General features: G+C 59.1%; 1 protein-coding gene across 2 annotated transcripts in view; it reads left to right on the top strand.

Moving 5' to 3' along the window:
* The first annotated feature begins 1,643 nt into the window (after positions 1-1,643).
* The window catches only part of AIFM3 (apoptosis-inducing factor, mitochondrion-associated, 3), a 13,642-nt gene continuing 2,336 nt past the window's right edge, over positions 1,644-12,949 (top strand). For both annotated transcript variants that reach the window (XM_005875510.2, XM_005875509.2), the window contains exons 1-17: positions 1,644-1,707; positions 2,221-2,392; positions 6,429-6,642; positions 6,868-6,977; positions 7,197-7,306; positions 7,399-7,443; positions 7,676-7,772; positions 7,848-7,960; positions 8,233-8,319; positions 9,127-9,218; positions 9,327-9,457; positions 9,558-9,673; positions 9,773-9,844; positions 9,937-10,000; positions 10,759-10,835; positions 10,938-11,055; positions 12,792-12,890. In XM_005875510.2, coding sequence (XP_005875572.1) covers positions 2,362-2,392; positions 6,429-6,642; positions 6,868-6,977; positions 7,197-7,306; positions 7,399-7,443; positions 7,676-7,772; positions 7,848-7,960; positions 8,233-8,319; positions 9,127-9,218; positions 9,327-9,457; positions 9,558-9,673; positions 9,773-9,844; positions 9,937-10,000; positions 10,759-10,835; positions 10,938-11,055; positions 12,792-12,890 — 1,576 coding nt within the window. In that variant the 5' untranslated portion in view covers positions 1,644-1,707; positions 2,221-2,361. The remainder of the gene's footprint in view (positions 1,708-2,220; positions 2,393-6,428; positions 6,643-6,867; positions 6,978-7,196; positions 7,307-7,398; positions 7,444-7,675; positions 7,773-7,847; positions 7,961-8,232; positions 8,320-9,126; positions 9,219-9,326; positions 9,458-9,557; positions 9,674-9,772; positions 9,845-9,936; positions 10,001-10,758; positions 10,836-10,937; positions 11,056-12,791; positions 12,891-12,949) is intronic.

The following is a 12,949-nucleotide window of genomic DNA, read 5'->3' on the forward strand; positions in this document are numbered from 1 at the left end:
GGAGGAAGGCTGGAAGTCACCGAGGGCCTGAGCGGGGGCAGGAGCCTCCCGGGGTGGGTATGGGAAGGGCCCCTGTGACCCTTGGGGAAGAGTGGGACCCAGGGGAAAGAAGGGGGCAGTGCAGAGGAGGGGGAGATCCTCTCCAGCCTGCACTAGTGGGCGCCTGGGAGGGAGTTCTGGGACAGGACACAGGCCCCTAGTGGACCTTACAGGCAACTGTTACAATCTTTTTTGCATTGGGCAGCTTGTGGCAAGGGACAGACAGCACTCCGCAAAAGCTTGGGGTCCCACGCTAGCTGGTGTGGCTAAGGTGGTGGGAGTGTCCTCCTGAGCAGGAAGGGTCTTGGTTTCGATTCCTGGTCAGGTACATACGCAAGTTTCGGGGTTCCATCCTCGGTCAGAGGGCATACAGGAGGCAACCGATGGGTGATTTCTCTCACACATTGATAATTCCCTCTCTCTCTCTCTCTCTCTCTCTCTCTCCCCTCTCAAATAATCAATAAAAAAAAGACATATCCTCAGGTGAGGATTTAAAAACAAAAAAACTTGGGGTTCCCTCCTGCCATGTCCCTGGCAAGGACTTGTGCCTTTGAGTGCGGGTGTCTGGGCCTGCAGGAAGCAGGAGGACGCCAAGCTGGCTTAGCACACAGTAGCCCTGGAGTAGGCCTGGAGAAGGCTCCAGCCCCAGCAAGTCTGCTTCCAGGCCCAAGGCTTTGGGGAGTCCAGACACCTGAGCACCTGGGAAGGGAGGGAACAGCCTAGCCAGGCACCCGGTGTCAAGGTGAGGTCCCACCTTTTCTGGGATCTGTGGTCCAGCAGGAAGGAGGTGGGCAGGGCTGAGCTAGAGGTGAAGCCAGGACGTGGGGAGAGGCCTCCTTGTGCCCAGGGAGGGTGCAGGCAGTGCAGGTGGTGGCCACACTTTGCAAACCTGCCTTGGTGATGAGTGGGGGAAAGAGCATGGGTGTGCCCAGGTGGCCTTCGGGTGCCACTGCCTCCTGGACTGTAAGGAGTGCCACTAGGGCAGGTAAGATCAGGTGCCAGGCAGTAGGTGGTCCTTCCCCAACCTTTTCCCAGGGTCCTTGCTGGGATCTGGGCGAGACCTAGTAGGCTTCAGCTGCACCTCAAGTTAGACTGTAGGAAGAACTTCCAGGGAAAGCAAATGGGCTGACTGTGGCCTTGGCTGCAGGGATCTCTTGGTTGACCTGGTGACCCCTCCCCCGGCTCTGTGGCTTGCAAGGTGATCTGTTGGCTTCTTGGGTCCCTGCCCATCTTGGAACTAAGGTGGGAGGGGGATGGGAGGCCACCCAGATGCTCCTTCCTACCTGCTGCTTGACTTTGGCGAGTCCTTGGCTCCTCCGTTTATCCATCTGCTATCGGGCATGACCTCAGTGTCGTGGGCCTGGTGGGCATTTGTGAAGAGTGAAGGTGGGGGTGGGAGCTCATGGCTGCCGAGAGCATAGTCTGTGGCAGGACTGTGTGCCCGGGCTTGCCGCCCACTTCTGTTCACCATGGAGCTGGGTTTCCCTGGGGACCAGTGGACTGGCCCAGCCCCCCCCCCCACCCCCAGCCCCTCCTGGCAGCAGCTCCCACTGGGAGGAGTGGTAGAGGCTGGGCTGCCTCCTGGACCCCTTGCCTGGCTTCCAGGGCCTGGCAGCCTGGGTCTACTTCTGGGCTGGGAGCAAGAAGCAGTGGCTGCCCTTAAAGGAGGTGGGTATCCAGAGCCTGGCAACGAGGGTGGGTGCAGGGATCAGGGAGCACTAACTGTCATCCCCTTGTAGGAAGAGGACCAGGAAGGCTCTTGTCTGCCCAAGGGGATCTCGTGTTTGACCCCAGCCATGGTGGCCTCCCTGGAGAAAGGAGGGTTGCAGGGCTCCCAGGCTGCCAGATTTTGAGAGGGCAGCAGAAACAGGGGAGTTCCTGGACAAGGCCGCTGTGGGGCTGGACTTACAAGTCTGGCAGATTCCTCTGGCAGTGGGCACAGCCCAGGCAAAGGTGGGAGTGGGGAGTGAGGGTGCTGAGCCTGGAGGGCCTCACAGGGGAGGTGCCCTCCAGGGTCCCATTGTTCCTCTGGGGTCTGGCTCCCCTATTTGAAACATCTCCCAGCTCCAATGTGGGCTTCTCCTAGGATCCCCTCCCCACAGAGTCTATCTCTCTGCGTTTCTACTCACATCCCCATCTAAGCCCCGGTCCCTACAGATGCTCCTCTCTCTACCCCTACAGGTCCTGAAGGCAACTCCAGTTGGGATGGCAACATCAGCATTTCTAAGGGCCGTGGGGGGTCCAGCCCCGCTGGGGGCACCCTAGCCTCCCACAGCCCACCATCTGTGCACCTGCCCCCTGCCCATTTGAGGGCCACTCGCCATGGGCGGCTGCTTCTCCAAGCCCAAGCCAGGTACCTCTTCTCTTCTTGCTTACCCCCTCTGTCCACCTTCTACCCTCCTTCTTTCCCCTCTCCATCTCTCCTCCCTCCTCCCTGCCACCTTCCTCCTCCCCCTCCCTCTCTGCCTCAGAAGTAGGTCAGGCTGGGTGGCAGCCGAATGTTAATGCGCTGCAGGCAGGAGGGGGTGGGGGGCCTGGAGCTATACTTCTGGCCCCCTTCCAGTGACCCTTCCTCTTTATTTTTGGGCTTTGGGTGCTGGTGGTAGGGATAACAACTGATTCTTTCTTGGAAAGGGGGGGGCAGGGTTCCTCCTGCCACAGGGTGGGGAAGGGTGGCTGTGTCCCCCAGGGCCAGGGAACGGGGCTCTGGGGACAGACGTCCTCAGCCCCTGTGGGGCCCGGGGTCTGCACATGACCTCTCTGAGCCCCACTTTCCCTCTCTGCAAAATGAACCTGACCTCTCAGAGTTGCTGTGAGAGCGGAGTGGACAGATCCCAGCCCTCTTCACCTCTCCTGACCCCTGTGTGACCTTGGGCCACTTTCTCAGGCTTTCAGGGCACACTTTCCCATTCGTACAGGAAATCCCCACCCGGCCTGGCCCAAGGAGTTTCAGCCCAGGGTGCTGGGAAGACCTGGGTGTGCTCTCTGATGGAGACTCTTCTCTGCTGGGCTCTCCCTCGGGCCCCATTTCCCTCCTTTATCCTCACAATACCCAGGAAGGCAAGGGCGCAGGCATGCCACAGAGGGAGAAACTGAGGCCAAGAGGCCTCCCTAACACCTAGGCAGTGCCCCGCCCACCCTGTCCAGGCCAGGCTGCCCAGGATGGCTCACCCCATCTCCCCTTACCTGATACCCATCGGCTCCATTACCTTGGAACGCCTGAGCCTTTTCTCCTTTTCCTGGGTCTGAGGGGAACTTGGGGCCAGAGGAGATGTGTGACGCCCTGCCAGGCAGAGGGACCCGCCCACACCTGCCCTCCCCTCACTCCTGTGCTGTGGACACTCACATCCCACCACCCTACCTGCCTCCTTGGTAAATGATGTCCATTGTCTTGACCTCAGCCTTCCCCCATCAGAGTCGGGCGGGAGGATGCTGGCTGGCCCTGGCAGGAGGCCCTGGGCAGAAGATGCCACCTGTCCTTTCCTTTAAAGAAACACAGAGGCTGGCCTGCCTGGGACCCCTGGCCCCAGGACTCCTCGTTTAGGAGCTGGTCACACGTACCACACCAGACACAGTGCTGAGAACTGGGCCTCTTGAGTCCAAATCCAGCCTCCCTTCCTGAGTGTGTGGTCCTGGGCAGATGACTTCACTTCTCCGAGTCTTTGTGTTCTCACCTGGAAAATGGGCTAGTAATTCTCTTTTTTTTAAATATATTTTGATTTTTTTTTACAGAGAAGAAGGGAGAGGGAGAGAGTCAGAAACATCCATGAGAGAGAAACATCAATCAGCTGCCTCCTGCACAGCCCCCACTGGGGATGTGCCAGCAACCAAGGTACATGCCCTTGACCGGAATCGAACCTGGGACCCTTCAGTCCGCAGGCTGACGCTCTATCCACTGAGCCAAACCGGTCAGGGATTGGGCTAATAATTCTGCACCCTCTGCAGGCTCTTGCGCTTAGCACAGGGTCTGGCACACAGGCAGCACTTGCAAAACGTCTTCTGTCCTCTTTTGGGGCTAGACTGGCTGCAGCCAGGACTCCCCTGTGGGGCTATGGCGGGAAGGCAGGAGCTCAGGCCCCAGGCACATACCCTGGGCCGATCAGGGATGAGACTCAGGGAATTTCAGAGTGTGGGAGTGAGAGCATTTGGCCATGAGGGTTTAGCCGAAGATCAGAAGGGACCGCAGGGAAATCAGATAAGTATATCTCTGTGCACATTCTTCACTTTCTACCTTGCTCAGGGCACATCAGCACACATTCCTTCCTCCCCGTACTTCAGTGGCACTGTGTTCCTTATAGGAAGCATTCCAGGCCAGACTCCTGCTAAGCTCAGAACTAGAAGGAAGTGCACCTCTCTTGGTATCTGGTCACCTGCCTTTTATTCGGCCACAAGTGCTACAGAAAGGCTTTCCCTTTTCTTCACAGCTGCCAGGAAGCTCGAAGCTAGCCAATAAACCACTATTACCCAGGTGCATCTGTTAAGCTTCTGCTCTGGTTTACAGATTGCATATGTTATCTCCTTCAGCATCCACTCACCAGTGGGCAGCTGGGAACCATGGAGTTGGGGTTGCTCTGGCTCTTGAGTGAGCAGAGACGCTCCTCCCCTTTCCACCACTGCTCCTGCCTTAATGGCTTTCAGTTAGATGGCTCCAGGCAGCGCCTCTGGAAGGAGGTGGAGGATGAAAACAGCCTGGCTGGGCTCTTATTGGGCCCTTGCCAAGCTGCTCTTGTGAGCTCCCTCTCTAAAGCTCACACAGCTGGTGTCAGCTGGGTTCAAAGTATTTTTCTCTTTAATTCTTCTGAAAACATTCTAACACTATTACATAAAGTGTGGAAGACGGAGGGAAAGCCCACTCCACCCACAACCACCCCCATCTGACACAACAGCTTCAGCATGTGGTGTGCCCAGGTGCCCCGCCTGCCCAGCTGGAATCCTAGAGTGGACCTTCACTCCAGCTGGGGGCTGGAACTTGAGGATGGGGGGCTGCCCTCCAGTCTCCCAGGCCAGGCCATGGTAGGGGATTAGCACAGCATGAGATGAGGGACAGGCAGGGGCTGGGCAGCCAGGGGAGGCAACACCTGAGCTGTGTCTAGGTGGATGGGCAGGAGTTAGCCAGGGCCATGGGCCAAGGGAATTGCATAGGCAAAGGCTGGGAGGTGTGACTCTGGGTTCTTTGCTTCTGGAGTGTCAGGCTTGAGGGTGTGGAGAGGATGAGAGGTGAAGCCGGGAGATGCCTGGGAGGGACATGCAGAGGCTGGGCAGCCAGGGGAGGCAACACCTGAGCTGTGTCTAGGTGGATGGGCAGGAGTTAGCCAGGGCCATGGGCCAAGGGAATTGCATAGGCAAAGGCTGGGAGGTGTGACTCTGGGTTCTTTGCTTCTGGAGTGTCAGGCTTGAGGGTGTGGAGAGGATGAGAGGTGAAGCCGGGAGATGCCTGGAAGCTCTGGTGCCTTGGGAGTTGGGAGAGGAACCTTCTGCGCCCTCATTGGCCCACGCTGTGCCAGGGGCTTAGCTTTCACTCAGCCTCCCTCCCTGCAGCAGCTGCCCAGGAGGCCGGATTATCACTGCTCAAAATTCTGTTTATTGTTCCCTTCTAATTGGAAAAATACCCCAGGCACATTGTGGGGAATTTAGAAAATGCAGAAAAGTATAAAGAAGAAAATGACAGTCTCTGGCAACTCTCCCCTAGAGTTGGCCCCATGGGCAGGCTGTGGAAGTATCTTCTGTGTTGAGGCTGGTGTGTGTGGGTGTGTGTGGGGGGGCGCTGTGCCCTCTCCGCTCTGTCCACATGCACCCCCAAGGCCCCAGACCCCTGCACGTGAAGATACTGAAAAACCAGGGCTTGGTCAATGCTGAAGGATTCTCTCAAATTGGTGAGAATAGCTATTTTTAAAAGTTGAATTTATGTCGTGTACACTTTTTCTGAATTTTGAAAAAAAAATTCAAACCTATGGGGAAGTTGCAAGCCTAGAACAATGAACCCTCAATTTCCCGTTGCTCAGATTCACGGGCCGGGACCTGAGCTACACGAATTTGGGATGCCCTGTTCTCACTTGAGTCAGACCCTAAACCTGCCCCTTATATACCTCAGGGATGTTGTTGTCCTCCATTGGGGACTGTCTTGGGAGTTAGAGCAAGATTCAGGGCACCAGGGCTTTTCCTCCACACAGATTCCTGGAGAAAGGGCGATGTCAGGGTGGAAGGAGTTTTTTTTGTGCCCCTCACTAATGTTATTGAAAAAAAAATCACGCAGAGATCAGTTCAGGCCCACCCAGCGCCCACCCTGCTGCCCCTGCCCTGCTTCGTGCCTACTGTAAGGCTCCTTGCTGGTGGAGTGGGTGAGGAGGTGGGCGGGCGGGAGGCTCACCGTGCCCCCTACCCCCCCACAGTGGAGCTCAAGATCGAGGTGGTGCTGCCTGAGAAGGAGCGGGGCAAGGAGGAGCTGTCAGCCAGCGGGAAGGGCAGCCCCCGGGCCTACCAGGGCAACGGCACTGCCCGCCACTTCCACTCGGAGGAGCGTCTGCCTGCCCCGCACCCCTACCCTGGTGCTCAGGACTGCGTGGAGGCCGCTGTCTGCCATGTCAAGGACCTCGAGAATGGCCAGTGGGTGCTGGGCCTGGTACAAGGGTCAGAGGGCCCCAGGTGGGAGGGCAAATACAAGCCCTAGGTAAGGTGGATGGGGCGGCCTGGCAGGGCCCAAGGCTAGCTCCCAGCCTGGCCACAGCGTTGTGGCTTCTGCTGGTCTGGGCCTGCTCCCCAGAAGGCTGGCCTCTGGGAGGAGGTGCTGCCTCACACCTGGCCTGAATTCTGAGCGCAGCCCCTCCCCAGGATGCGGGAAGTGGAGCTGGGCTGGGGGAAGGTGCTGCTGGTGAAGGACAACGGGGAGTTCCATGCCCTGGGCCACAAGTGTCCGCATTACGGTGCACCCCTGGTAAAAGGTGAGTTGTCTGGGTCTCCTGAAGTGGGCGTGGCCACTGTACCATTAAGCCCCAGCACCACCAGGCCCAGCCCAGCTTGGCTCCTCCCTGGGCCTCCTGTTCCTCACCTCCTGGCGGGGTCTCTGGGGCTGTGTGGAAGGGCCAGCAGGTGCTGGGACACAGGAGACCTTGGAGAGAGGCTCCTGCAGGCGGCCCCAGCTCGGTACTGCCTCCTCCCAGGCGTGCTGTCCCGGGGCCGGGTGCGCTGCCCCTGGCATGGCGCCTGCTTCAACATCAGCACCGGGGACCTGGAGGACTTCCCTGGCCTGGACAGTCTGCACAAGTTCCAGGTGGGGCTGGGTGTGTGGTGGGTAGGAGCCGAGGGGTACAGGGTCAGGGACGGAAGCACCCAAAGCCTGGTTCTGAGCCCCTCCACTTGCAGGTGAAGATTGAGAAGGAGAAGGTGTACGTCCGGGCCAGCAAGCAGGTAAGGGTGTGGCTTGGGCTCAGGTAAGAGGGAGAGCCTGAGGTGGGCATCTGGGCCCAGGGAACAGCTTGTGCAAAGCCCTGTGGTGGGAGGGAGTCTGGTGAGTGTGGCCGGGGAGCAGAGTGAAGGGTGCAGGGCGGGGATGGGGCTGGTCTGCTGGGATTGTGGCAGGGAGGTTGGCCGTACCCCCAGCTCCCAGCTGCCCCCCCCCCCACTCTCTGGCGACTCCCAGGCCTTGCAGCTGCAGCGAAGGACCAAGGTGATGGCCAAGTGCATCTCTCCAAGTGCTGGCCACAGCGGCAGCACCAACGTGCTCATTGTGGGCGCAGGTTGGTGTTGGGATCATGAGAGGCAGGGTGGGGTGGGGGAGAGGTGGTCCCTGATCCGCAAACCCCTCCCCTCAGGTGCTGCCGGGTTGGTGTGTGCAGAGACCCTGCGGCAGGAGGGCTTCTCAGACAGGATCGTCCTGTGCACGCTGGACAGGCACCTCCCCTATGACCGGCCCAAGCTCAGCAAGGTGGGGTGGGGTGGGGTGGGGTGAGTGGGGGTGGGGGCTCTATCCCTCTCGATGCAGTCAGGCCCACTCAGAGCTTTGCTTGCTGCCCATTGGGGGTCCAGCCAGCTGCCCTCTGCTCATGCCCCAGAGTTTGAAGATCTGGGTTTGTTGAGTTCTGTCCTGCACCCCCTGTGTGACCTGGGGCTGGCTCCACCCTCTCGGGTCCCAGGTCCTCTGTTGCAAAATGGAACAATAGCTGCTTGGCTCCGTCTCAAGCTGGCTCTCTCCTACAGTCCCTGGACGCCCAGCCTGAGCAGCTGGCCCTCAGGCCCAAGGAGTTCTTCCGAGCCTATGGCATCGAGGTGCTCACGGAGGCTCAGGTAGGGACAAAGCTGGGCAGCCCTGAAGGGTGTGAGGTCGTGTTGGCTCCTAAAGGTATGGGTGTGCTCTGCCCTCCTGGCCTTGCTGCCCAGGCACCCGGGGGTGCTCCGGGCCTGGGAGGCTGCACTGGATCTCCTGTTTGGTAGGGTCCTGGACACATGTCCCAGGTCCCCAGTGTGGGGACATAGATGATTTGCTCAGGGCTGGGATGGAAGAACCTGGTGGGACTTGGGAGTAGAAGACGGGCTTTGAGGGAAAGGTGAAGCTTAAAGAGTGAGGAGGGCCCTGGCCAGTTTGCTCAATGGTTAGAGTATCAGCCCTCGGACTGAAGGGTCAGGGGTTAGATTCCAGTCAAGAGCATGTGCCTGGGTTGTAGGCTCAATCCCTGGCCCCGCAGGGCATGAGTATGGAAGGCAACCGATCAATGTGTTTCTCTCACATCAATGTGTCTCTATGTCTCTCACCCTCCTTTCCACGCTCTCTCTCTCTAAAAAAAAAAAAAAAAAAAATCCTTGGGTGAGGATTAACAAAAAAATAAATAAAAAGAGTGAGGAGGAATTGCCAGGTGAGGGAGGAAGGACAGCCCAGGTGGCAGGAAAAGCCCCCATGGAGCTGCTCAGAGGGACTGGCCAGGCCCTGAGGGTACTGCTGGAATTGTGGCACCCTGGTCCCCAGCCCCTCAGAACCCTGGGCACCCAGGGGGTACTGCAGGAGCCAGAAGAGGGTGGCTGGGCCCTGGGGGTACTGCAGGAGCCAGAAGAGGGTGGCCGGGCCCAGGTCCATGCTCTGTCTTGGGCGGATTGCAGGTGGTCACAGTGGACGTGAGAAACAAGAAGGTCGTGTTCAAGGACGGCTTCAAGCTGGAGTACAGCAAGCTTCTGCTGGCTCCCGGGAGCAGGTGGGAGTGTCTGCCCTGCTGGCCCCTACTGGGCACCAGGCAGGGCACCGGCCAGGATGGGTGGGCTCAGGGTGCCGGAGCCCCTCACTGACACTGGCTGTGTCTCAGCCCTAAGACCCTGAGCTGCAAAGGCAAAGAGGTGGAGAACGTGTTTACCATCCGGACGCCTGAGGATGCCAATCGCGTGGTGAGGCTGGCTCGGGGCCGCAACACAGTTGTCGTGGGAGCCGGTTTCCTAGGTGAGCGGCTGTGGAGAGTGGGGCGGAGGTGGCCAGTCCCCAGGCAGTGCTGGCCCTGGGAGGTGCAGGGTGCCAGCCGCTGCCTACAACCCCGGCCCAGGGATGGAGGTGGCTGCCTATCTGACTGAGAAGGCCCACTCGGTGTCCGTGGTGGAGCTGGAGGAGACACCGTTCAGGAGGTTCCTGGGGGAGCGCGTAGGTCGTGCCCTCATGAAGGTGAGCCCACCCTGGTCCCCAGCCCCTGAGAACCCTGGGCACCCAGCCCAGCCCCAGACGGGCTCTCACCTACCGCCCATGGCCCACCTGCCCTGACAGATGTTTGAGAACAACCGGGTCAAGTTCTACATGCAGACAGAGGTGTCGGAGCTGCGGGCCCAGGAGGGAAAGGTGGGCCCTTCCCCTGCCCCCGGCCGCTCTCTGTCTCCACTCCCTGGTGCCTGGGAGCTGGGCACACCTGCTAACCCACCTACTCCCCACAGCTGAAGGAGGTCGTGCTGAAGAGCAGCAAGGTGGTGCGGGCTGACGTCTGTGTGGTGGGCATTGGTGAGTGGGTGAACAGGCGGGCATGAGTGAGCAGAGCCTTGAGCCAGTCCCTTCCCTCTCTGAGCCTCAGTGTTTTGTTTTGTTTTAAGGTTTTTATTGATTCTAGAGGGGAAGGGCAAGGGAGAGAGAGAAACATCAATGATGAGAGAGAATCATTGATTGGCTGCCTCCTGCACACCCCACACTGGGGATTAAGCCCGCAACCCAGGCATGTGCCCTGAGTGGGAATCGAACCGTGACCTCCGGGTTCATAAGTCGACACTTGACCACTGAGCCACGCCGGCTGGGCATCCTGAGCCTCAGTTTTCACAGCTATAAAATGGGAACCACCACTATACCCGTTTCCAAGGGCTGTTGGGGCATGGGCACACGCGGCTTGGCCACTGCCCACTCGTACCTGAGTCCATGGCCCGCCCTGTGAGGGCCGCAGGACACACATGCCTCTAGCTGGTCCCTGATCCAGTTGAGATGCCAGTTTGGGAAGGGACAAAGCTGGGGATACAGCACAGGGCTGGGGTGGCGCGGTATGCCCACCCTATCAGGGGGCTTCCTGGGCTTCTCCGAGGAGGTGACACCCGAGGCCTAGCGGGAAGCACGGAGGTCTATGGGGATCCAGGCCGAAGGGACAGGACACACACAGGCTGCAGGGCATGCAGCCCATGGATGGTCAGCCTGGGGCTGGTTGTGACCAGTGAAGGGTGTGGGTCACGCAGAGCGATGAGACAAGAGACGTGGACACAGCGGCCCCATCCTGTCAGGTGCGGTGCCCTCCACGGGCTTCCTGAGGCAGAGCGGCATCGGTCTGGATTCTAGAGGCTTCATCCCTGTCAACAAGGTGGGGCTGGGTAGGGTGGGAAGGGTGCTGGGCTAGGGGCAGGGGGAGGCCCAGGGCAGGGCCCCTTTCCCTCTCACAGAGTCCTGTGCCCTCTCCCCACAGATGATGCAGACCAATGTCCCAGGCGTGTTTGCGGCCGGAGACGCCGTCACCTTCCCCCTGGCCTGGAGGAACAATCGGAAAGTGAACATCCCACACTGGCAGATGGCTCATGCTCAGGGTATGGCCAACCCCACAGCAGGATAAAGGGGGTGAGGCGGGGAGAGAGGCTGTCCCAGGGCCTCAGCCTCCCCCAGGCCCATCCCTCAGTTTCTGACCTTGGGCCCCGATTGCTGGTGGCAAAGGCATTCAAAGCTCTGTGGTGGCCTGTCTGGGCCAGCCTCATCCAGGTGATCAAGCGGCTCACAGAGCAAGCCCTGTGTGTGGCCCGTCTCCAGAGACCTCCCTCCTGTGCTAACTGGACACCCCTTTCAGCCAGCCACAGCACCCCACCCCACTTGTCCTTCCAACAACCTCTCCTTTTAAAAAATATATATTTTTATTGATTTCAGAGAGGAAGGGAGAGGGAGAGAGAGAGAGAGAGAGAAACATCAATGATGAGAGAGAAACATTGATCGGCTGCCTCCTGCATGCCCCACGCTGGGGTGTGAGCCCACAACCTGGGCATGTGCCCTGTCCGGGAATCGAACCATGACCTCCTGGTTATAGGTTGACACTGAGCCACGGAGCCACACCGGCCGGGCCAGCAGCCTCTCCTTTTCTTTTTCACTCAAAGACACACGTTCACCAGGGAGAGAGAAAGGGATGTAGTAGGACGTGGGCCAGCTCCCCACTCAGGGGCTCTGTCTCCTTTGGGTCACTGGACTGACTCTGGGAACCCAGCTGTCTCATGCAGACCCCTGTGAAGTGGCCGTCTGGGCCTGGAAACCTGGGGCTCAGTGGGGAACTGTTGTGCTCTCTGAGGAACAGATTTCCCCCTCACCAAGCCTCTGAAGATGTGCTCACTGTACACACCTGGTCTAGGCCCCTAAGCTGCAGGTGCCAGCAAGTTAGATACCTTATGGGGAGGACTCCAGACTCCCTGCACCCACCTCCCCTCCCCCCCTCTCCCCTCTGCCTTCACGTTTCCTGAGCCTCTGCTGCCTGAAACCCCACTGCTGGTACTATTTTCTGTTCAGATCCAAGGTCTGAAGTTGGTGCTAGGTTGTTGTTTTTTTTAAATATTTTTTTAAATTGATTTCAGAGAGGAAGGGAGAGGTAGAGAGAGAATCATTAATCGACTGCCTCCTTCATGCCCCACACCTGGGATCGAGCCTGAAACCCGGCCATGTGCCTGACCGGGAATGGAACCGTGACCTCCTGGTTCACAGGTTGATGCTCAAACCCAGGTGGCAGGAAAAGCCCCCATGGAGCTGCTTAGAGGGACTGGCTGGGCCCTGGGGGTACTGCAGGAGCCAGAGAGGGTGGCCGCTAGGTTTTAAGGAGCCAATTCTACTCATCAGTGTAATTAGAGTTTAATGGGAGGGTCCAGGGGACTCTCACAGACACCCAACCATAGGGCTCCAGTGGGGCTTCATGAACTGGGAAGCCACCATTGTTATTCTCTCTGGGGCCCTGGCTGTAGCTGCTCTCCTGCCTCCCTCCTCAGACCCCATATGTCCCATGAGTTGCCTGTGCGCACACCTGAGATGGCCGGGCAGCCCCACATCCCCAGGAAACCCACCTTCCAGACCCAGGACCTTTCATTCAAACTCCCCAGAGAAGCCATCTGAGTGGCCAGCTTTGAGCTAGGTGTCCCCCTTGGTACCAATCAGCTGCAGCCAAGCTTGTGCCTCTGGACCACTGGGGAGGCGAGAAGGAGTAGCCCCATATGTGAGGGGTCCCCAGAGAGCAAGGGCAGGCAGTGCAGGGGCGGTGGGGGCTCGTGTCGGGCTTTCACTCTCCTGGGTCCCGCAGGACGCGTGGCGGCCCAGAACATGCTGGCGCAGGAGGCGGAGATCTGCACGGTGCCCTACCTGTGGACAGCCATGTTCGGCAAAAGCCTGCGCTACGCGGGTAACAGGAACCTCGGGACGGGGCGGGGCCAGGAGCCTTTGGGGGCGGGGCTAAAGTGA

The sequence above is a fragment of the Myotis brandtii genome, unplaced genomic scaffold (assembly GCF_000412655.1).
Source record: "Myotis brandtii unplaced genomic scaffold, ASM41265v1 scaffold463, whole genome shotgun sequence".
NCBI lineage: Eukaryota > Metazoa > Chordata > Mammalia > Chiroptera > Vespertilionidae > Myotis > Myotis brandtii.